This window comes from Lepisosteus oculatus, chromosome 3, assembly GCF_040954835.1.
Source record: "Lepisosteus oculatus isolate fLepOcu1 chromosome 3, fLepOcu1.hap2, whole genome shotgun sequence".
NCBI classification, from domain to species: domain Eukaryota; kingdom Metazoa; phylum Chordata; class Actinopteri; order Semionotiformes; family Lepisosteidae; genus Lepisosteus; species Lepisosteus oculatus.
Genome location: NC_090698.1, coordinates 60,227,776 through 60,252,521, shown reverse-complemented (window position 1 = coordinate 60,252,521; position 24,746 = coordinate 60,227,776). Strand labels below are relative to the sequence as shown.

Sequence of the window (24,746 nt, the reverse complement as noted above, 5' to 3'; positions counted from 1 at the left end):
GAAGGGTTGGAGACCTCTCAGATCAAAGCAATGGACTATCCAAATTTTATTTGGGCTCCTGTTGCATCATAAAGTCTGTCACAGACATCTAAAGTAGAGCACATAAATAATACTTGTAACAGACTTCAAAAGATAACACTTTATGTTGCTAAGTGAAAGTAAGCAGCTTTAATTTATATTACAGCTTTAAAGACAACTCATAAACATTTAGAACCGTTTTGGAGTATTTTTATCAACTTTTTTGCTTATTGCTATAAAGACTTATGCTATAGATTGGCTGCATTGCATACTGTAACTGTCGATCAGTGACTAAAGAAGAGGTGGATTACCAGCTGATGGGGAAAGTTTAAGGTTCTAAAATAAGAGAAGGATGCAGGTCTCAGAATAAAGCTGAGAATTCTGAAACGTAATAAGAATGATACATTCTGTAGGGTCTACTGTCAAGTATAAACTAAACCACTATTGAGTCAATGTGCTAACTAGTAATATTTTACTTGACCATTTAAAAAAAATACTCTTTATTCACTACATATCTCTGTTCTCTCTCTCTCTCTCTCTCTCTCTCTCTCTCCTAGTCTAAGGAGTCCTCCTCAGTACTTAGCTGTGACATCTCTGTGGATGATAAATATATTGTCACAGGCTCTGGGGACAAGAAGGCCACAGTTTATGAAGTTATCTACTGAATACCAAAGGCGTTTTTGTACCTTATACATCTGAAGAGGGCCAAAGCCTCAATGTTCCTAAGAGTATAACACTCACCAGATTTTCTGGATGTTTTAACTTCTCCCTGTGATTTGAGATTACAATCCTGAAGCACGCTGACATTTTACCTGAATGTGTAAAGTGACAGGTGAACTGGGTGGACTACAGGAACTCCTGAGAAATACTTGGAAAACTGGGATTTGGACTTGTTTTACTAGACCCTCGGTCTTCAGAAGAATGTCATACACCTTTGTGACCTCAACTAGCTTTATTGCCTGACTGTGTGGCATTGCCTCTTTCAACAACCATTAATTCTTCTAAATGTACGACAGTGGCGTTTCAGAAGAACTTGTTCCTCTTTTGGCATCTTGTGATACGTTTTTGTATTTTTGTTTTAGGTCAAGAATTTGTACAAACTGTAAATATTTGGTTTATTACAGTAAAGGCTTTAGTAACAGAAATGTTTGGTATGTCTTTTTATATAAAATAACATAGCAAAGATAACACTTCATCTAAATTCTATCTAATATAATTTGATGGTTTCATCTACACAATAAATGTTTTTTTTCCTAACAAAATGAAACTTCTCATTTTATGGATGATTTTGTTCTTTTAAGAAAAATCTCTGCATTATAAATGTCAAAGAGCTGTATAATAACTGGGCTTAATCCAGACAATTCATAAATGTAATTGAAGTGATTGTTTCATGAAATATTTCACATTTTGTTTCCGTATAACAACAAATCTCAGGTATGCAAATGCATATTTAAACTATTTAAAATCTACTGTCAAATGCAGGACACATGCCCATTTTATTTCTTAAATGGGCATAAGCAACCCATTTGCCTGCATATATAGCTACTGATTTCTATAGAACAAAACAAACCCTGTAATGTTTTGAATTTTCAGGAATAAATAGGTGGTCTTCTCTAGTTTTACTGAGGTCTTGGCATTTGTTGATGTTATAGTTGTGATAATTTACTGGACTTTAAATTAAAGAGGTTTCAGTAGCACAGAAATGACAAACTTTATTTTCATTGGTGGTTACTTCATAATTTAGAGATCTGCACTTCATGATATCCTGAACAAGTAATACCATTTTTGAATTACTGCTGCTTAGTCAAGTTTGAACTAAGGCCATCCTTGAATAAACACTGCCTTAAAAATGAATTGCTTGGCTCAGGTAATCATTCATGTTTTTTTTCTGTTATTGACTGCTAATTAAAATATTAAATGACAAGGAAACATTACAACCATATGTCAAAATATATACTGATCATTATCTTACCACTCTGCATGTATGTTTTTAGCAAGTATGACTGTTAATGATGCTATGCACTGAATTGACTTTGTTACATCACTCATTAGTGAGGCAATTGATTGGGATGAGGTAATTTAAACTATTGAATGCTAAACCAAGAGGAAGGAATTCTTTACTTATCAAGGTATTATGTAGGCTACCGTGCTAAGTGTTGCATAGACATGTGGAACAATAAACTAATAGTTGCATACAATGGACCAATTGAAGTGGTCAAAATGTGCAGGTGTCTTAAAATTCAAGTCGTAACGGAACACTTACGATGATTAGTTGCAACTTGGCTGCACAATGTTACATCAACCAAATCCTGCAACTTCATTTGTTGACCCTCATTCAGACTCATTGTGACAAAACAAAATTCCAGTGTGACAAGATACGTCTTTGTTCTATTTGCATAACAAATGATTTCTTAGAAGGCGAGAATGTGACATTTACACTGTGGATGTCCGGCTTGCCAGTCATTAAGGGGAGAAGCAACATTAAGTTTGTAGGTTATAATGAATCGGGAATGTTGTGTGCATTTCAAACCACAATGAAACTCCCAAGTGCACTGTAATGTGTACAGCCTCAAATTTACATCACAAAAGAGACTAAATTTCAATGTATGTGTGGCAACATATTGCCATGATTGTCTGTGGTTCTGAACCACAAAAAAATGCCCGGTGATGTGAAAGCAGCCCTATTGCATTGTAAACGTGCTTTGAGCCAGTGTCGCACTACAGGACTCGACACGACTTCTAGTCTGAGAGCATGTCAAATTTAACGACTGCAGTTGCTGAATTTCGCTGCGTTTTCTGTCCTAGAGGGTGTCAAATTATACGACTAGGAATCGCAGGGAGTGACTACACAATTCCGTCATGATTTTTCATCACAGTTCCAAATCTCATATTGTGCCGAGAAAGTACCGCAAGGTTGTCTCATTTTGGCAGCAAAGCAACATAGAACACAGCAGAATAAGAGCAGGAGCACAGCATGAAAGTAAACAAACAAACACAAAGCATCGAACAGACATCTATGCTCCTCTCGCTTTCCTTCTTTCCTTGCATTTGCATTGTATGCATTGTACTTCCGGTTGAGCGCTCATTGCTCAAAAAGCAAATTTTACTGCCATATAAATATTTTCATATAAACTAACACATACAGGCAACATGTTTTTTATATACTTTTAAGTATTGCAAAGAGCAACCTGCCAAACAAATAAAATACACTCATTAATTAACGTTGAGAGACCATGTTATTCATTTGTTTACAATGACTAGTGAGCAGGAAGGGCTGCTTTTTCATCACAATTTTCTCAAACTCTCAATCTTGCCATTGGGGAGACCAGTGGTTTATGTCAACATGAACACCATACAGTTCTTTCAGAAAGTTATCAATTTCACACTTATTTTAATAATGGTAAAATCTTGCGGTAGAGTCGATTTGTTTTGCTATCGAGATTTAATAACTGGCCTGAGAAATTGGGACTGCAGGTCCCCTTTAAGATCAATTGAAAATCTGTGAGGTGAGCTTAAGGGTAGCTTTCATCTAGGGTTCAGAGAACGGTGAACAACCTGCTTGCTGAGGCTCTATGGGAGGAATGGAACAGGACTGCAGGACTCTACAATCTTGTACAGTGTGACACTGTATTACTTCTAACAGTGGCTACATGTTACAAGTCTATGTCTTTACTGAAAAGTCTTGGCTGATAAAGCTTAATGATGACCAATGTCAATTTCAACAGTTAATTTACACAGTAAATTGGTACAGTATGTTTGTTTAATAAAACGTCAGTACTGTGTTTATGAAGTCCTGTTCATTGTATTTGAACTCAACCTGGACTAAAAACTGTTTGAATGTCATGCTGTATACCTATACACTTACCACTCACAACACAGGCAGCTAGCCTAGACTATACTTAACAGTAGCCTTATTGCACTTCATTCAGGAACTCAGCCATTGTATGTAAGAGACATAAGTTGAAATTTAAGCCCTTGAGTCAAGGCTGAAAGGTCTAAAATATTCTCTAGGTAAAGTGTTTATTGTGAGAAATAAACGTAATAAGAAAAATTTTCTTTTATCATTGCGCTTTCCCAATATTGATTCAAACTAATATCCATCACCGTGAATATGGTCTGCTTGCTAACACATTCATGTACTTTCTTGTTATTCATACAGTAGTTAAAATTGGAATAAAATGGTAGGCATATTTTGCAATGTTTTCCTTTCCCTTTAATAGTGCTAGAAATTACTTATGTATTTAAATATACATAAGTACACACGTACACCAGGGCCGGTTTGTGGACTGGAGCACCCACAGAAAATCGACTCAAAATCATCGGTAACTTTATGGTTTTTTTAGGCAATCTTGTTATATTGTTTGTTACCAGAGCTTTAGGATGATTTTGTAAAACCAGAAAACGCAAGTGAGCCTCACAAGGATCTAAAGGCTATAGTGTGGCATAGGTTAATACAAACCTTTACTATCCATACAAATACAGAGAAGTCATGCCTTTGTATTTGAGAGCCATGCATTTGAAGATTCATAACTGTTTACCAAGTAAGGAAAAAAATGCTTACAAAGGAACTGTTCTATTAAGATTTTTTCTATTGTATAAAGCTGCATTAGTAATTTAATTTAATTGAATTTAATCTTTTATTTAATCAGTTTACTGAGAACAAATTCTAATTTATAATGACGACCTGGAGAGTACCCATTTATTCATCAGGGCATGTTCTTCAGCAATGTGAGTGAAGTACTTTGCTCAAGGGCGCAACTACAGGAATGGTACAATGTGGAAAATGAAAAAAAAAGATTAATGAGTTGCAATAGTTTGAATTTTGTTTGAAATTAATTCGTGCAAACAAGTACTTTATGTAATAATATGTAATAATAATATTTAAAAGGCTTGAAATTATTCCTACTTTGGATTTCCATAAATTATGATCATTTTTCTAGCGTTCACTCTGCTTTGCTTCTTGGTCTCTAAAAAATAATTTCTAAGCAAGAGAAATTTGAGAGCAGCACTAATCCCCTTAGAATTCTTTTTTGTTGTCCTAGGGCTCTCTAATAATATTCTTAAGATTGAATGTACCAAGATCAAATATTGAAACTAGTCAAGACATTGGGTGCCATACATATTTAAAAAATAAAAGTTAATGACACTGCAGTGAATACATATTTTATTCATCTGTTTTGAATTTCTATCTTTTTGTGGCAAGCATGGTAAAATGCTTTGAATCTGTATTTGAAACCAATATTTTTTAAACATTTAAAATAGCAATGATCTGTCAATGTAAAAGGTTTTGCGCAGTTTTGGGGTATATTTTGGGGAAATTACAAAATATTTCCCTAACCTGTGAGTGTTTTGTTAAACAACTGCTGTCATACAGTTTAATTCATTGCCCATGTCATTTTGATGTACCTTTGGTTATATATGCAGTTGAAGTGAGAAGAATGTGTGGTTTGGTAGGATTACTGAATCAGCAACTCATAATGGTATATGCTTTCGTGTAAACAGCTACTGGTGCATTCATCCTTAGTGATTAATTAATTATGTGTATGACTAAACTAAAGGATAAAGTACAGAGAGGTGTATGCTTTTCTATAAGGGGGAGTTCATCGTGCATTTTTCCGTGACAGCAGATTGAACAGTATGTGGATAATGGATGTTAAATCAATAAAACATGAACTCCACATTTTTTGAGGTGGTCTAACATTCCTGGAATGCTGCTTACTGTGTTTTCAGCTGATATTATTACATATTGGCCTCTGAATTATCATGAATTCTCATTACTGCAGTATTATTTTCAATATCTTAATGTTATTAAAATGCCTGCACTTTATATCTGAGAAGAAAATGATGAAGCCAAACGTTTACATTCATTATGCTTCACCCAAAGCGGTATCATAATGAAGTGATATGCTATAACATTAATTCATTTAAATCTAGTAAAATGCTTTGTTTTAGTAACACTTAATTGCGCCCTTTATTTGTCATAATCTTTCAATGAAGCCTTCAGTTCATTTACTTCACTTCCAACTTTCATTTAATGTAGAGCAGTTAAGATCTTTAAGAAACAGTTTTACAATTACAAAATTTAATTACACTCATTTGGATCATTAAGAAACTTATATTAAGTTAGACTAATTTTAAGAGGTTTTGCAACTCTTTTCAAATATAACCTTATGAAATACGTACGAACATTTTTATTTAAATTTGGTTTTGTTTCTGATTTTTATTCAAATCATTTGGTTTCTGTGTGTTAGGCCCTGCAACCCATGTTGCTGACCTTATTCAGAAGGCACAGTTTTTGTTTTCGAGTGAAAGAGAGACATTTCTTGGATGATTACATAGACCTTTACACAAGGGAACACTGTTTCTCTGTGATGGCTGTTGGTCAAAAAGGCCATTAGTTTTCTGCTGTCTTGTTTACAATGAGGTTTCGGGAAGAATGTTGAACAGGGAATAAGGGGTTATGACTTCTTGCATTAGAAGCACAGACCACACTTGTATACAAAGGGAGTTTCTCATTTTACAAGGTCAAATTTAAGGTCTTTTCATAAAAAAGAACAAAATGGAAGGAAAATATCAAAGTAAAAATGGCTGCTGTTCGTACTGTTTGAAGTTTATAGATATTAATAAACAAAGTATTTATTTTGAAGACAATACAGGGATGCAAATTATTTCCAGTATATTTATGTAAAGAAATTCAGTTAATGAATATACTTATACAGATTTCATGTAAATATATGCTCTTATACCATATTATATGCTGCTATCCATTGCTGCTGTTATTTGTTAAAACATTCCAATAAGTTACTAAAGCGTGACCAATATTTTAAATCTACATTGACTATCCCTTAGTTTATGACTACCATAATACAGATAATTGTCTACTTTTACTTCTAATTATTGTCTCCATAACCTTACATGCAAAGGAATTCAGATTTATTCATACTGATGAACGTATACTTGGTTTTACCTCACATTTTGAAATGAACTAGTAACAGGCATTGCCAATGACAGTTGAAAGAACTTTCTTAAAGTTCTGTAAATAACAATCCTCATTCCCTTAATTACAATTTGTTGAATACCAGCAGGACCCAGACATTTGTACATTCCATGTTTCTCATACCAGTATCTTCTGTGCAAATACTAATATACAACTTCGGCATTTCCTCAGCCTGGCCTTGCTTGATCGTTGAATTGATTATTAATTTTATACATTAGCTATCTCACTTACATCTTCTAAAAGTTTTCCCTATCTTTTCTATCTCTCAGACACTTAATTCTATTTAAAAATATTTAAATAACTGGAACACTTTTATAAACGCTATGTAAGTCATGTAACTACAGTAATTCACACCATATTTTTATTTTCTTTTACTTTTATACACTGTTAGTCACAAATTTGAATGAGTGATGACTGGGTAATATCTGTTCTTGTAATTAAGAAAAAAGTTAATGTTTAAATCTTGTAATTTTCAGTAAACATATTTTTCTATCTTTCCTCAGTGGAAAAATAAAATACTCTGAGAATATTTCAGAGTAAAGTCAGCAAACTTAGTAGAGTTACAAATTGAATTGTATCTTTTCTGCATTAGTAAATTTGTTTTATTTTTGCAATCTGAGAAGCAGAAAGTCACTAAATGTTTTTGTAGCAGTGCACTGGAAAATGATGAATCCTAGAGGTCACTAGAGAACAACAAAGATGAAATAAAAAATAAAAAATCTAAAAGACACTGCCATAGACTTAACTGTCTTAAACTAATTTATTTCACATTTTTTGTGCTGTAAACTTGCCATCTATAAAGCATTCAAATTAAGTCTCATAAATACAAATCTAAAATGTGTGTGCATAACAGTTAAAATAAATAATTATATTATAGTATAGTTAAATTATGTGTACTGAAAATCGGGACCTAAATATCATAATATATATATATCTCCAGTATATATACATAGATATATCTACAGTACTCTGTGGCTGAACAGACTTGAGATCCTTTGAGAACAGCACTTTCTAAATGCAAAGCCTATTATTATTATAATAGTTTTATACAAATAAGAATATTTCAGATGGCCCAGTATATTTCAGAGTGTTTTAGAGTTTCATCTATGTAAAATACTAGCATATGACATATAACTAAACTGCTCAACCAACCAATCGATCAATTAATCAACCAATCAATGAATCAATCAATCAAATGAAAAAAAGGTCTTAATAATGCAAGGTTTTAAACATACATTTTTTCTGGTGTTCAGTGAAGTCTCTGACACAATCTTCAATGTCATGTCTTCTCCCAGCCATTCCAGATTGATTTCAATCTCACATGGCGTTTGAGCTGTTTTGCAGAATTAAAGAGTATATTTGTTACAAGATGATATGCAGTTATGGCAAATGAAGTAGAAAAACTGAAATAAAAGCTAGATACCTGACCATGAACAACAGACTGCCTTAGATTGCTGCATGATTTTCCACTGGTATGGGGTCAAATAGCACTACAAGTCTGGAAATGCTGTCTTACGCAGATTACCAGTTAGGTGGCAGAGAAGCAATTTTTTTCCCCCTGGCCACCCGCTGTCTGCCAGCTCCAGCTCCTGTCACAGCCTATTAGCTTCCTGAGAAAACTGGTGGGAAATTGCCTGCAGATTGCAGGAAATTGCATCTCCAGGCCCAGAAAAAATGTAGAATAGCACGACATCGGCACTCCCAGAGCTGCTATTAATTCCATACAGAAAAAAATGACCTTTGGCTCAGTGGGAAATGACTTTGCTGTTTGTTGTATAAAGGCAGCACGATGAGAGGAGTGTACATTATTATCCAGTCCAGGTCTGCGGCCAGTTCTGCTGGAGGTGAGGAGATAAAGTAGTTGTAAATTGTTAGAAAAAACTAAAGTGTAGAAAATACCTTTTGCATGTAAACCTTGGTCCACAGTTAAAAATCTAAAGTGATAAATGACAGTCAAAACTGGCTTGTTTTTTTTCTTAAGCACATAGAATTCACACGTTTGTGTGTTTAAATTATTTGAACTGATTGCATTTTGTCGTTTGCTACATACTGTATATATAGCTGCTTATACATATATTTAGTACTTATAAAATAGATATATAAATACATCACAGTCCTTGTTAGTAATGAAGCACAGTGTCTCTTCATACATTCTCTTTTTATTTGCACTGACTTACTGTAGTACATCACTGATGACCAAGATCTCTGGTCCATTTTATGAACAAGAAATAAATATGTTGCAATTCACTTTTTTACTGGACATTACATCTTAAATCACAATATTAATACTCAAAATTTTTGGTAATGAAAATTGTACTATCAGCTACACAGGATAATTTTGTTTGGAACTCAAACTGCAATCAAATCAATGGAAGATATAAAGACTTTAATATTATTGGAAATAAACATTTTTTACTTTATCTGTGTACTTTGCATTGCATTTAATCATTTCCATTTATTGTTGTTCTCAGTTACTTTGAAACGGTAAAATTCATTATAAGACAATTCCCTATAAAAAATGGTATAAAAGCTTTGGCAATTATGACGTTTTTGTTACAGATTGAAAGTCCAGTCTTCAAAAGTACTCTAGCCAAAGCAAAATCTCTCTCCAGCCTTCTCTCATAATGATCACAATCTGGATCTGCCAGATAATTTGTAATTTATTTTTCCATCCATCCATTTTCTAACTGCTGCATCCAATTCAGGGTTGCAGAGGCAATGGGTGCAAGGAAGATACTTCCCGGACAGGACTCCATTGTATTATTTTTGAGGGAAGAATATTAAAGTTACTGTTTCTGTTAGAATTCAAAAGTAGTGTCAAGTGATTATTCACACAAAAATTATTTCTGTACTTGATTGGTCATTGATACGCTCTGGACTAAGCTGAAGAAAGTTTTTTTTTCATGTAGAGACTGATAGCATTTACTTAAATATGCATTTCTTGTAGAACTTCACCAATGGAAAAACATGTGTGTCTAATAAATCAGCAGGAAATGATGGTTTGATGTGTTGTTTTACTTAGCCTTAATGTACTGAAAATGAAAAGGAGGTATTTTAAATCTTTAAGTCCATAGTATAGTTATAGCAACTATAATGCTGTGGACGAGTGAAATATGATTGTATTCTGTGCTTGCACCACTACATTTTCAATGGCCACAATTAGCACAAGCTTGTGTGGAAATGATGTAGGCTTCTGAGCTTTGTCGTCACTCTGAGGAGTGTGATTAAACATAACATCTAGAGACAGTACGCATTACGGTGCAAACAAGTTACATTAAACTAAATTAAATTAAAACAAATTACAATCATCCAGCTGTTTTCTTTTTTATTTTTTTTCATCTATTGTTTACATTCAATATACCAACAATATCCGGAAAATTAGGCAGTATCGAAAGGGGTTCATGGTGTAGGGAAGTTGCAAAATATTCACATTCAAATTAATTTATCATGTTTATCTTTTTAATTTAATTATGGTGTTTATTAAAAGTTACATGTTCAAGAAGCCCTCCTATCACCTACCTGTAGTTCAGAAAAATCAGGATTACATTAATTTCTTCTCTTTTCCCTTTCAGAAGGATTCAGAAAGACAAATTGAAAGAAATGCTAGAATTCATTTAAAAGCCTGTATTTCATTTCTGTTGACAGAAATTGGAAGAACTGATTCATAAACCTACCAGTGTTTTCAAAGACCCCAATTAGCACAAATCTTGGGTTCTGTAATTCTTGTAACAGCAGCCCTGTAAATTAAAATGAGTATCACCATATTGTATCTTCACCATTACTAAAAGGCCTGAAATCCATGTAGGGTGATGATTAAAACAAACATGTAGACAGATTCCATGTAGTCACAGGAACACACTTGTTTAATCTATTAATTATGAAATGCTTAAGAATAATTTAAAAGTCCACACTACATTTGTATCACAACACTAAAAGAAGGACAACTGAAATGTATAATCCCAAATACATATTTTAATTCCCAACAATGGTATCACCTATACTCATTTAAACAATTGCATTTAATGGCTGAATTATTAAGAGAAAAATGAAAAAGCTAAGGTCAGTGAAGTAGCACATTCTATAAGAGGCAGTGAAATGAATGATGCCAAAATAAGGATGATAGATTGACCTACCTCAGAGGCCTATGTGCTGATAACTTCATGCCACATGAGAGAAGGTGATTTAATTTTTTTCTTTCCAAATCCCTAAGCTGCAAGTCAAGCTGAAAATTAGTCTGCTATACATTCCTAGCATTGAATGGCAGCAAAATAAATCCCTCAGCCTAATCTTTCAACATATATTTATTCAGTGGATCAACAGATTATGTAAACTCCATGACGTTTGGGTTTTAAAAAAATCGTCTCCCTGTTTGGTTTGTACTGAAGCGTTGATCAGTTTGTTTGTAAACCTATCATAAATGATCTCTCTGCATTTCCAACATGTGTTTAAAAGAGAGAAAGACACTTCTTTACACTACAGGGAGCAATGTTCCACACAGCTGTCAGTTCATAGTAGAGGTAAATATCTGTAATGTTAAGTAGCTTGTTTTAAAATGTTCTTTCTGGGTCAACTCTTCACACAAATTAAATGTCATTGCCACAGTACTGTTCAGAAAAAAAACAAATGCTCATAGAAACTATGAAGTACCCATCACTTGAGTAAAAATTCAAACCAATAACAGTGGTGTATTATTATGCTAGTATAATAGTTTATATTGTGTATTTTGTATATTTAATTTTCCAATCTCTACATTGCCAGTTGAATTTAAACTCCAGGTCTTAATCACATATTGCCAGGATAAAACGTTCCACTGGACTGATGTCTGCTTTTAATATGTGGAGAGGGATTTATCTTCAGGACTGGGCAAACTCCGTGGATAATATGCAAAAGAATGACATTCACCTTTATTACATGTACAAATGAAAGTCATTACTTATCAAATGCACTCATTTTATGATATTATTTATAGACCCTGGTATGAACATGGGAAGATTTCATTTTTAGCTGTAAAAATCTAAAGTCTCAATTTTGATTTTAAAAAACAATTTATTGTGTATCACAATTATATGAAAGCAAACTTCACATGTTCTTGGATGCACCATGGTAAACATGATGACTGGATCTAATTAATGTTGCTTATTTAAAATGGTTTCTCAACTCATAATTTGAGCAGGATGTTGTGGCTATCGTATGTCCCATGGCATTGTGAATATTTAATAAATACAGCACACGTTTTGTGTCTGTCTTCATCTGTACTGTACATAAGGAAGCACTCATCTTGAATTTCTAATAGAATTTTAGAATTCTTGGAAGAAAAAGTAAGAGCAGTGGTCCTCTAATGCCAATTAGAATGTTATCACAGGTCCATTAATCCCATCATGCCTCAGTGCCTTGACACATGTTGGAGGAGGTCAGAATCGGTGAAATTGTCTTCTTTCCTAATGACCCCTTCAGTAAACAATGCAAACATAAGTGTCACCAAATACTGTACGGAGATCATTAATTTTTTAATGGGATTTTCATTTTCTCTACATTTTCAAATTATTACACAGGAGATACTCGGAAAAAAGGAATAAATAACTTTTTTAGCAATATCTTAATGTTTAAGAATCACTGTAACATTACAACTGCATTATATATAATATATATTTTAATAAAATGTCAAAGTGTTCAGGTTAGGCCAAATTGTTCTGTTTATTACTTAGACTATAAGAAGGAAAAGCTACAAACATTAATACTGTATGTGTGTAAAAAATCCATGTACCCATTGTTTTTCATAGTTGATAACAGTGATGGATTGTGGCAAAAGATCCTTAAAGGTGAAAAGAAAAACAGTTGCCACCATTAAATTGTATAAGCTATCCATATAGGGCAGTGACACTAACATAATGACAGAGGGGAACAAACAAACAGCTTTATTCTTTAAGAACATAAATAATTTAATCAGATTAATAACATTTTAGCCTACCTGAGGGGGTTACATAATTAACAGATTATTGATGTTTGTGTGCAAGCTATCTAGCATAGGCACCTGGAGGAATTCCTTTCGCAATGTGTTCTGGAGCTGTGAGATATGAATATTCCTGTCATGAAAACAGTAAAAATAATCAGCCTATGGCATTTTGTAAGCTATATTAATCCACAGATTTTGCATTAAATATTTAAACTGCAGGAGTGTTATTTGTTACAATGCTGATAAAGAGCATCTGAGCTGTTGCTGTCCCCCCAGCTCTTTTCTGTGTAAGATTAAAAATAAGGCTTTTGTTTTACGATTTATTGAAGAGCCCTATCACCCCACTTTCTCCAGTTCTCTGTTGTGGATAAGCTCTGTCAGATATACAGTACACTTTCAGGAATTGTTTACTGCTTTCCTGTCATAGTCTCTGCCCTATTTTGGGTCAACATTGCTTTATCTTATTTGGTTGATAGTTCTAGCTGTGAGGCTTTAAACTAATTTGAACCAACTCTGAGTCCTTAAGCGAGAGAATACAGTTATGATGCATTCTTAGTGTTTGTTTCTTCATTTTGTAAGAGTGAAGGTGACCATGTCAATTGGTGGAATAAAAGTAATGATTTTGTAGTTGCAATATCTATGGTAGTTTCATGAAAATATGTAATATAACATAAAATCAGTCAAGCAGCCGTGTTGTATACTTGACAGAATGCCATCACGCCTTGCCAATGCCTAAAATTAAAAAAGTATCTATAAAATCTATCCTTTTATTCTTTTTTAATTTAGTGTTAAAATAACTATATAATTTTTCATGTCATAGTTAGTGGATGCTAATTCAGTTAACATGTAAAAAGTGAGTAGTCCTCAATTAACTTAATGTTTTACCCGACCATTCAAAGAAAAACTGAAATTATTTTATAAATCTAAAATTCTCACTCAACTCACATTTAAATAATGTTTGCTATATGTGATCATTTAAAAGAGTATTACTGATATTAAAAAGTAATACACAAAAAATATTTTTACATGGTCATTGCCGTAGGCAGTATAAAAAACAAAAGGAAATTGCACATTAACATTCTTTATAACTTTACCAAAGGAAGCAAATGTAAGAGGTAATTTTTCAGGCAGCATTCTAAATTTTGTAACATCTGAAACTTAAATTGAGGGAAGATATTTTATTTTATTTTCCTATTCCTTCTACTAATAATACATCTGGTAATTTATTATTATTATTGTTGTTATTTTTTTTATGATAAGTAATTTCAAGAAACTTTACAGTCTTATGACCGCTGTCCTGTGGCGTCGCTCAGCCAGCGGTTACCTTGGGAGACAATCACATTCTTATGACAGTTTATGGTTTTCAAGGGCTTGCTACTCTGACCAAATCTACCTTAATTAGTAATTATAAAATCTATTATTCAATTGCTGTTTCTCCACTTTGACGGTTGCTGTACTACTTCAACTCTCTCCTCATATTTCCAGTGTTGTGAGCTGTAGCTCAAACAGCTTGTAGTGTCCTTCTGCTCCTGGAAGCTCGGTAGCAGGAATCCACTCCCCATTGACCAGTGAGTGACACCCCAAGAGCCAAGGCTTCCCAGTCCTGGTCAACGGGCTTTGCGTCCAGGATTCTGTTCCTCTGGGCTCCATACAAACTACCCTCTCCCTTCTCCTCTTAATCAGCCTGCACTTTTAACTCCCACTCTGCTACTCCACCTGTGGTGCAGCTTCAGCTTCAAGTCTTCACTCTGCTCTGCCTGAACTGCAGCTCCAGTTCCAGTTCTAGATCCAGTCTGCACTCTGCTCCTCTCTGGGCCTTTGCCCTGGAATCTTTTCTGTGGGTCTCCTCTTCTCTTGGGGTTCAGACTAACTTTAGGAGGCAGCTTGCGTCATCCAGGACCCCCGGGCTCTCTCCGTGCAGTCATCCTTCCCTCAGTCTAGCAGCCTTCTCGTTTCCGCTGCCTTTCTGGCTTCTGTTTGAGGCAGCTTTTTTCTCCAGACCTTTAGGAATATTTTTCTCTCACCTTTTTGTTTCTCAGGCTGTCTGAGTCACCTTTTCCTTTTTCTGTTTTGTTTTATTCCTTGCCACCTTCCAGCGTCCCAGCAGAGCCGTTCCCTTCCCCTTCTAGTTAGCCAGGCATCCTGTTCCCGCTCCGATGCCTGGTGAGCATCACTCAGCCTGAGCTCCTTGAGTGTTCCTTTGTTCCTCGGCCCTGACTGTGACTGTTCCCTGCAGCTGTGCTAACCAGGTTTACACTTTAAAAATTTAAGAAGCAGAAAAAAGTGGTACAAGTAGGCAACTGCATCAGCATGTATAGGCTGCAAAGGAACAAGTAAAGGTTTATTCCAGGCTGAAAAGTGAAGAAGGCCCGAAGAAGACTCCACAGTCGAAACGTGTCTCTTTTGAAAAAAGTGGGTTTGTAAGTTATCAGTGACATGCTAGGAAAGGCTTCTGTGTCATTTCATTCATTAAATATAGTGATCTTTAAGGAAGAATAAGTACATTTCAGGCTTACATGCAGTTTTTCTCCTGTCACTTTTAAACAGAAATCAATTCTTAGAGTGTCAGCATTTTCAATGGATGATCTAAGAGAAATATAATAGGTTGAAGCTGCTGAGGAAAAAAAAGTAGAAGAAAGTGGATGAAAGAAAATAGCATAGCAGGTGAAACATCAGATTGAGAAAGGAAGGGTAAAGACACTGTGATAAGCTTAGGGAAACAGACACATCTGTAGGATGATGTGAGAGATGTCAAGATCGGTGTGAAGGTGGGGTATCAAACGAGTAGCGAACGAGTCCAGTAGGCAAGCCAAAGACGTAGTCGGGTATGCAGGCAGGGTCGTATCCAAGAGGCAGCAAAGAGAGTACGACAAATGGCGAGACAAAGACGTAGTCTTGTATGAAATCCATGTAGTTTCCAGGAAGCTTAAAGAATTAAGGGAATTGCAAGGTTTCAAAGGTAAGAGCTAGGAAAACAGAAGACTGTTTAATACCATGCGGTGAAGTGAAGGTTGAGGAGGTTTAAATAGCAGGTGCGGTGGGAAGCGAGAGATGTGATAGGACGATTAGCTTGTGCGTTGTCATTTTTGGGAATTGGAACGGGCTGATGTCTGATTGACAGGGGTCATGGGAATGCGCCGGCATTTATCCGAATTATGCAGTTGATTATGTGTGAGTGTGACAAGAGACACCTTGGAATGGGATAATACAATATGAATATTAAACTCTCTAATATATTTTCGGAACCCTGGAGGCTATTTTCTATCTGCTCTGCAACCTCTTACTGACACTTTAGAGGATTAGCAACATTCTGAGTTCTTTAATAGTGTTTAAAGTTAGCAGAGCAAAATATTTATCTTGTACAATAATTCTATTCTTAATAGTGGTTCCAACACAATTTCAATTTGGCAATAGAACTACAGTACATTAATCAAAAATACAATTAGCATTACACTGAAATAACTAAAGAAAAACAGGAATAAGCAGATTATTTCATCTCAACTTGGAGAATCAAAGACCTACATCATATGAAATACAGGTTCTCGCTAGTTGCTTCACTTAACAATATGAATAATAAAAAAAGTTTCAACTTCAAATCAAAGAATTCAGGAGGAAAACTCATTGAAATTGGTATACAGCAGGCCTTATAATGGCATGACTGGCTTTTGGCACTGACCTTCAAGGTATCTCTGCCTCTGAGCAACACTTTGAAGCTTATATTGCCTGACCATCAGCAAGTGTTATGCTGCCACCCCCCCTCGGTGAGCATGGAGGTTTGAGATAAGGGGGTAAATCCCAATCTACTGCAATGTTTCTTCCTTAATATAAATTGGCTATGTTTATTTAATAATGTATGAATACCATTTGCTCTTCTGGTGGTCTGATGACACCATTTAAAGGTATCCATATGCACGCTTTGGTGTTCTATATTGTATGGATGAATGAGCTTCCTGCCTGAGCTATTGCTTTGCTTCATTGATATCTAGCTCCACAGGCACCCAGCTAATGTTGTTTTGCTTCTAGCCCAATATTGTGATATTCATGGTCATTGTTTAATAGCGTGGTGAAACTGGTCTTGCGAAGGTGTGATGGGGTATAACGAGCTGGAAGAGACTCTTTCAGGCTCACCATGACAGCTTTATAACCTTTAAGATTACAGTGGGTGTGCTAGTCACCAGGGAAAGTAGCTAAGGCCTGAGAGAGAGAAGACAGAAAGACAGGTGCCTCAGACCGACATGAGGCAGAGAGACAGAAAGTTGATCTCTCCCTGTTTTTATGGAGGAAAAGGCAGAAAAGGGTGATCCTATCATGGGAAGGGGGAGTAAGGATTGTTGGATCAACCCACTATGGAATGAAAACTACAACAGCATTTATTCCCAGAAGGAGAAAACATGGTAAACAAATAATCCCAGAGGGGATTACACTCTAAACAGATTTGGGTCCACCCAGAGAAAACACCTGATAGGTTAAGGAAATATTAATGTACATGGCTATGGTTTGGGTTTTATATACTGTAGATCTGGTTGTAAAGTTACAGATGATAGTTAGGGTTTATGATATGGATATGTTTTCAGGGTTATATATGTGTGATCACATAAAGGTTTAAGATTACAAGGTTCACAGTTTAGGTTAACCGTTATAGGTTACAGTACTCTGGTCTCTGGGTGTATATTTGGTTATGGTTATTGAAATTACTCCCAATAAGACAGTCTCCCCTGAGCAAAGATAGCACCATAAGAAAGAACTCAGTTGCAGGTCAGCTAAAATGCTATAAACAAATTCAGGTACAGTAGCTGCAAGACTTCGAGTCACTGGCTAGGTATGGTGAAAAATAGCATCATCATGGTGCTTACTCTGGTGAAAAGTCATAGCACAGTTACATGAATAATAATAAACTTTATACAGTGGGTTTGCGTTTTACGTGAGTTTGAAATATGCATTTTTAAAATAGCGCCTTATACCCTTACGTATATTTTTGTTACAATTACGTAGCGCGAGTCGAAATAATGCCTGCTGCATAGTTACCCCACTGGCAACCTGATGCTCATGACGTGAGTGTCGCGTTGGCACGATGGGAATGCTGGTATACAGTGATGATGTTGTCTTGGCCTCAGTCTGCCACTTGGTGTACTACGGTATAGTTGTCTCCTGTGCAGTTCTGTTATTCCCCCTTCTTTCAACAGTTTTATTTTACCCCATAAACATTATTTTTGTGTGCAATTTATGTTTCAACATGGCTAGCAAGCATCCTGCAAAGACTGAAAGTGCCAGTAGTGACGCAAAGCGCACAAGAAAGTCGATTTTGGTAGAGATAAAGTTAGATGTGATTGCACGGTATGATTGTGGTGAGAGCAAGGAACGCATCACAAGAGTGTTGAATTTGAATTGTTTTCTTGCATTTTCTCTTTCTCTCTCAAATTCCCTTTACAGTAAACATAACTGATGCTTACTAATATTTTATGTAATGCTATGTGTTTTTATGTATACATGTCTGTGTAAACTGTTTTTATTTTATACATGTTACAAGTTGATGAAAGTATTTAGTGTATGGCACATCCCATCATTTGCATTTATAGTGTGTAAGCAGGGTGAAACTTACGCACATAGAATGCCACTATAGCATTTACCATTATTTTAAATTGGAAACATTTGTTTAAATTACGTGAAATTTACAATGCGTGCGGGTTTCCACAACACAACCCTTGTGTATATTGAGAACCCTCTGTAATGATAATATTTAATATAGGACCTTTAAAGATGGCTTCTCAAAGCACTTTACAGAAAGACAACAATAACAATAAAATAATACACAAGATATGCACAATAAGAATACACTATGAGAGGAGACAGTAGATGGGGGTACTGAATACAATAGGAGCAGAGGGGTAAATAACAGAATTAGTTAAGTAAAGGCTCTTCTAAAGAAGAAGGTTTTGAGTCTAGATTTGAAGGAACTTAAGGAAGGTGACACTCTGATACCCCTAGGGATAGAGTCCCAGAGCATTTGGGCATAACAGGAGAAGGCCCTGTCACCCCTAGAGTGTAGAAGGGCTTGAAGGACAGACAAGAGAAGAGAAAAGATTTTGAGGTGGGGAGTAGGACGGTGGTAGCTCAAACAGGTACTGATGTGCCAAGGCATGCAGAGACTTATATCATAAGGATTTTTAATTTAACATGAAACCTGACAGGAAGCCAGTGCAAAGACTTGAGGATAATGTAATCCTCAATGAGTAATGTGATTACTTGCACTAGCTAGGTCAGGATTTTGACTGCCGAATTGTGGACATTCTGAAGTTTGTTCAATGTGGATTTAGAACCCCAGCAAGTACAGTGTTACAGTAGTCGATTAGGGTGAAGACAAATGTGTTGATCAGCTTTTCAACAATAACATAGGATGTAGTATGGTGATATTTCTGAGGTGAAAGAATGATGTTTTGACAAAATGTTGCACATGTAGGACAAATGTCAAGCCTGAAGTATAGTACCATCCACAGATTCGGTTACAGCACTCGCTTTACAAAGTTGCTGGGTGATGACAACAAGCATGATTTCAGTCTAGACACAGCTTAGATTAAGGTAATTTTAAGTCATCCATGTTTTTATGTCACGGATGCAATTAGAGAGAATAGAGACAGCTACATCAGTGTCAGGTTTGGTATGGATGTAGATTTGGGTATTGTCAGCATAGAAGTGCTTGTTGACACCATGTGATCTTAAAAGCTGACCAAGTGGAAACATGTAAATGCTGAAAAGTAGTGGGCCCAGTATTGAGCCCTGAGGAACACCAGACTCGTTAAGTTCAGACCTAAAACAGACAAAATGACATGAATCGTTGAAGTAAGACTTGAACTTAATTTAAGAGGAGTGTCAGAAATTCTAAACACAGTCTCAAGACAAGAAAGACAGATATCATGGTTAAGAGTGTTGAAAGCAACATTGAGATCAAGAAAAATTAGGATAGAAAGAGCTATTAGAAGATCATTAGTGACTTTGACCATGGCAGTTTCTGTGTTGTGAAGTTGTCAGAAACCTGATTGGAGGGGTTCGAAAAGGTTAATTGCAATTAGGTAGTTATTTAACTGAATTGTAACAGCGGGAATTTTTGCAAGGAAGGGTAAGTTGGAGATGGGGCAAAAATTGTTTAGATTGTCCAGAGCCAAGTTGGCTTTTTTTATATGAAGGGTAATGGCAGCAGTTTTGAGGACCATTGGTACAACGCCAGTGCTCAAGGATTCATTTATTATATTGAGGACAAGGGGGAAGAGAGTGAAGAAGTGAAAGAGGACTGAAAGTGGTAGAAATGGGATCTAATAGGCAGGTGGTGGATTTCATATGCGAGACCAGTTTACTGAGGGATGCAGAGTCAAGAAGAGAGAAGATGGAGAGAAGGGAATCAGTAAAGGTAGGCAAGCAGGGAGGAGGTGTGGAAGTAACATGCGTAGTGGAGAGAATGTTATGCTGGATTCTGTAGATCTTGGAGCTAAAGAAATCTAAAAATGTGTTGCAAACTTGTGATGAGGCAGGTAATGTGGTGGGACAGTTTGATTTTCGCAGTCTGTTGATGGTGGAGAATACAGTACGTGTCTTGGGCTGTTATGGTTACTTTCAATGATGTGAAAGAAGTAGTAGACTTTAATGTATCCTTATATTCAGACAAGTTCTGAATCTGAGAAAGAGGAGTATTGGATCTGAATACTTTTTAAAGAAAGAAGTTATGAAGGTCACTAATTAACAAGTAGTTTTGTGTAATGTATGAATTAATAGATTATCACTTTATTTTAACTCTATGTTTTTAGGTGATAGTGCTTAGTTTCATTTGCTGCCCAAACATGTTATACAGAACTAAATATTAACAGTATAGCACTGATTTGAATCTTAAATACTTGTAGTTTTGGGAGGCTGTGAATAGTCTGTAATGCTTTTTAACTTACAGCATAATTTTTAATTTTAGTTCATAACCATTGCCTTATAATAAAAATCTGAGGCCTGCACTTCTTTATTCTGCTCTTCACTTTACCTTGAAACAGTGCCATTGTTATATTCCAATTTATATTAAATTGTTTTCTTTACAAATTTTAAATACTATCTTCATTCCCATTTTTGCTTTATTTTTCTTCTAGTAGCTCAGGAGACACAAATCAGTTTTATTGAGTAAACCGACGTAAAAATAAAATGATATAAAATTCAATGGCCACTTTTCTCTGATGATAAAAAATTGATTGTAACATATTTTGCACTAAACAATCACATACGGTTTAAGTCAACCAGGAGTGAAGAATGATCTATTTTCCCAGCTAAAAAGCTATATGAACTATCCATGAAATTATGCTAAAGTTACCATTCGGATATTGTCATTGTGAGCTCAAAATATAACTTCACATTTTATTCAACTCCATCAAAAAGATATTCTTTATCGTTTAAGATGATGGGAGAAATAAATGGCATAATTTTGGATGGAATTTGTGGGAGTATAAATCAAGATGTAAACAAACTACAAGACTATAATGCTATGAATATTCTGCTATAAAATTTAGGCCATGTCAAAAAAGAAAAAAAAAGGATATCAGAATGAAACCTGAGTAAGTATGAAGTGTATTCTGTGATTTTATGGTTAGTATAGGGAATTGGTAGTAATCTTTGTATTTTCTGCTTGATAGGATCCTGGGAGCCATTGTGAATTTAATTGCTCATGACTGTATAGACAGACTGTATGAGATAATCCCAATAGCTTTCCTCACAAAATAATTTCTAGACACCTTAAAAAGACATGCATATATATTTGTTTTCTTTGTCTTTCTTCATTTGGAAATGTGAAGAATCTCCTTTCCCAGCTACAATAAAATGAAAACAAGATATTTCATGTTTATATGAAACAATGTAGTATTATATAGTATCAGGATTTCCAGGACCTCAGCTGACAATTAATGCTTGATCACTGATCTAATGACACAACAGGCATTTGTGTGCCAGTAAATCAAATGATTTTTTAATTTTCCGATTCACTCTTCAGCTTCTCCTTAATTACATTCCTTCTGTCTTTGCTTACATATATTAAGGTTTTTATCTTCACAAAACCTGAATATTCTTTACCTTCAAGCTCTTTGGAATGGTTCCTTCTTATTAAGTCACTCTAGGTTTTGAAGTACTTAGTCTACTGAATAAGTCAACTCATAATTGCAGAAGTCTATGAATAGAATTATAACTGAACAGTCTCCTAGCCTAACCTACTCTTTCTATACATTTCCATTATGTTATAACATGTTCCTTAGATTTAGAAGTTCTTTTGTCAAATGCTGGGAAGACAACATTTCTTTCTGGAAAGATTTAATTATATTGACAATAATGTAGTAAGGGAAATTAAATCTTAAAAACTACTGGTATATTCTGCTATCAAATACTCCAAAAGTAGTAATGGACTACCTTTATGGAAGTATAAGGTTTTACCAGAGAAGGATGCTTCACTAATACTTGTATCCATCTGCCTACAACACTATTAATTTAACATGCTCCAGAGCTAATGGACAAAGAGACCATAGAGTGGTTGACTCTATGATATGCACTGAAAGCAGATATATATATCTATCTATTTATCTGAATATAGGCACATGTTTTACCTTGAGAACATTTACTATTTTAAAGTGAAAAGTTACCAGAATTCATTGTAGAACGCAAAAAAAAAGGTTTCCTGCCTTGCCAACCCAATAAACTGCATATGCACTAATTAAGTAATTTATATTTAATCTATAGTACTATATGTTTCAAGATCTTGTTGTAGCACCATCTGCTACTTTGGTTTTCTGTATTTTTTCTACTTTTTTCTGAACCAGTGGTCTCCACTCTGCTCATCTGCTTATTTACACACCAGCTGCCCTCAAATCCCAGCTGCTTTCTTAATCAGTCAGCTTCTGAAGAGGAACAGGGCTACAAATTGCCAAATAAAAACACAATTGTTTAATCTGCCTTCCAAAAGCAGGAGATGAAGCTTTTGTGTCTTGTGTCGGTTCCAGTGTGCACACAATGCGTGCCATTGACAATTATGATAAACTGGCAGGTCTCCTCTTTCAAATGTCAAAAAGAGAGTCATCATTCTCATGACACAAGAATAGAAAAAGAAAAAAGAAGGTTCATTCAAGATTTTCATTTAATCTGCATAATGCTCTTCTCTCCCTGTTACAATCATGCATGTATAATTAAACTAATCAAGAGCCTATGAGAATTATATAGTTATTAATGGTTCCTAAACTCAGACATGCTGTCAAGGGAGTTGGAAAGCAGCCTGCTTGTTTAGCTTCATTTCAGATAAGAAGCTAATCGCCCTTTCAAAGTCTTCAAAAGGGACAACTAGCAATTCATTTTTAATCCATATCTCTTTTTAGCAGAAAATGAATATGTTGCATGGGAGAAGAAACCTCTTGGAAATGTATGAGTGAAGAATTTGAGCTACAGCCAGTGAAACAGGTAGTTTATTACTCATATTTCCACAAAGCTAATGCAAGCAATACCTACTTGCACTGTGTATAAATAGTACTAATGCTGACGATAATAGAATCTTTAGATAGTATATAGAGTATAAAGTATATGAATTTATAGAAATTATACAGTATATACTGGTAGTATATATATATATTATAAATACATATTTATTATTACTGGTAGTAATTAATATTTAGTCAATCTTGTTATAACATGTATTTAACTTAAGTAGTCAAAAAAGCTTCTTGTGTATATGTGTCTTGGGGTAGAAGGGCCCAGTTTGTAAAACCTTTTCCCAATTGAAATAACTTTAGACAAAATCTTGTAGAACCAGAAATTGAAGCATAAAAAGCTCCACATCCTTTCCCACAGTACACATAATCTATATGATAAAGACACATTTAAATGTGAACTAGGCAAAGCTGAAAAGCTGTTTTGATTCTGACACTGCATTTTGGGTTCTCTACAGTGTGAAAGTTACCTTCAGTAACTTGTGACCTGTGGGGCGCTGGACTGACAGACCATGACAGTCACTGTAAATAAGCACAACAAACAAGTTAAGACTGCATCTGTTTAAATGGAGAAACATTAATTTATTCAATTCTTAGAATCTTTTGCTATTGTGAATATTCATCATGCCTGTCTCCTTATCAGAAGATGTCTGAATCACAGTAAGTTGCTACAATAGTTCAGGTGGGTAGCTGCGTCAGCATGCGTAGGCTGCAAAGGAACATATGATAGGTTTATTCCATGCTGAAAAGAGAAGAAAGAAAACAAAACGTGTTGGCCATGGAGCCTTCTTCAGGTGTGAATTAGGTTGCTACAATGGTATGCTTAATGTGCACAGTGACATTATGTATCATATTATGGCAAATCATATTATGTATTATAATAAAATATCTCCCCTTATTTAAGAGTTCTGCATATGAATAGGGCACTGAACTGGATACAAATTATTCTTTCCTGGGAACTACATTACTAAAATTAATAAATTAATAAAATAACCACATGGCAAGCTAGAGACATAGAAACAAACCAAAACGCCAAAGTTCCCCACGTGAGTGCTGTATGGGCTGTGTCCCAACTCAAGACATTCAGCTAGCACTTAAACCCTGTTCATTCCATGCAATGCATTGTAGATATCTGATGAATATTAATAAGCAATACAGTACAGTATGTTCACCTCAGTTTAATATCTGATTTGTCCCCAATACAAATGGTGAAGCACAATAGTGTTAAATGCTCCCCTGAGTTGGGTAGCTGCTAATCAGGTGCTGTGCAACATGTTTGTTTTTTGGTAGCAGA

At 35.1% G+C, this 24,746-nt stretch overlaps 1 protein-coding gene across 5 annotated transcripts in view; it reads left to right on the top strand.

The window, feature by feature from the left end:
• Positions 1-1,872, top strand: part of LOC102687815 (TLE family member 1, transcriptional corepressor) — a 47,810-nt gene extending 45,938 nt beyond the window's left edge. For all 5 annotated transcript variants that reach the window (XM_015368477.2, XM_015368461.2, XM_015368453.2 and 2 more), the window contains one exon: positions 576-1,872. In XM_015368477.2, the coding sequence (XP_015223963.1) occupies positions 576-683 (108 nt within the window). In that variant the 3' untranslated portion in view covers positions 684-1,872. The remainder of the gene's footprint in view (positions 1-575) is intronic.
• The last annotated feature ends 22,874 nt before the right edge of the window (positions 1,873-24,746 follow it).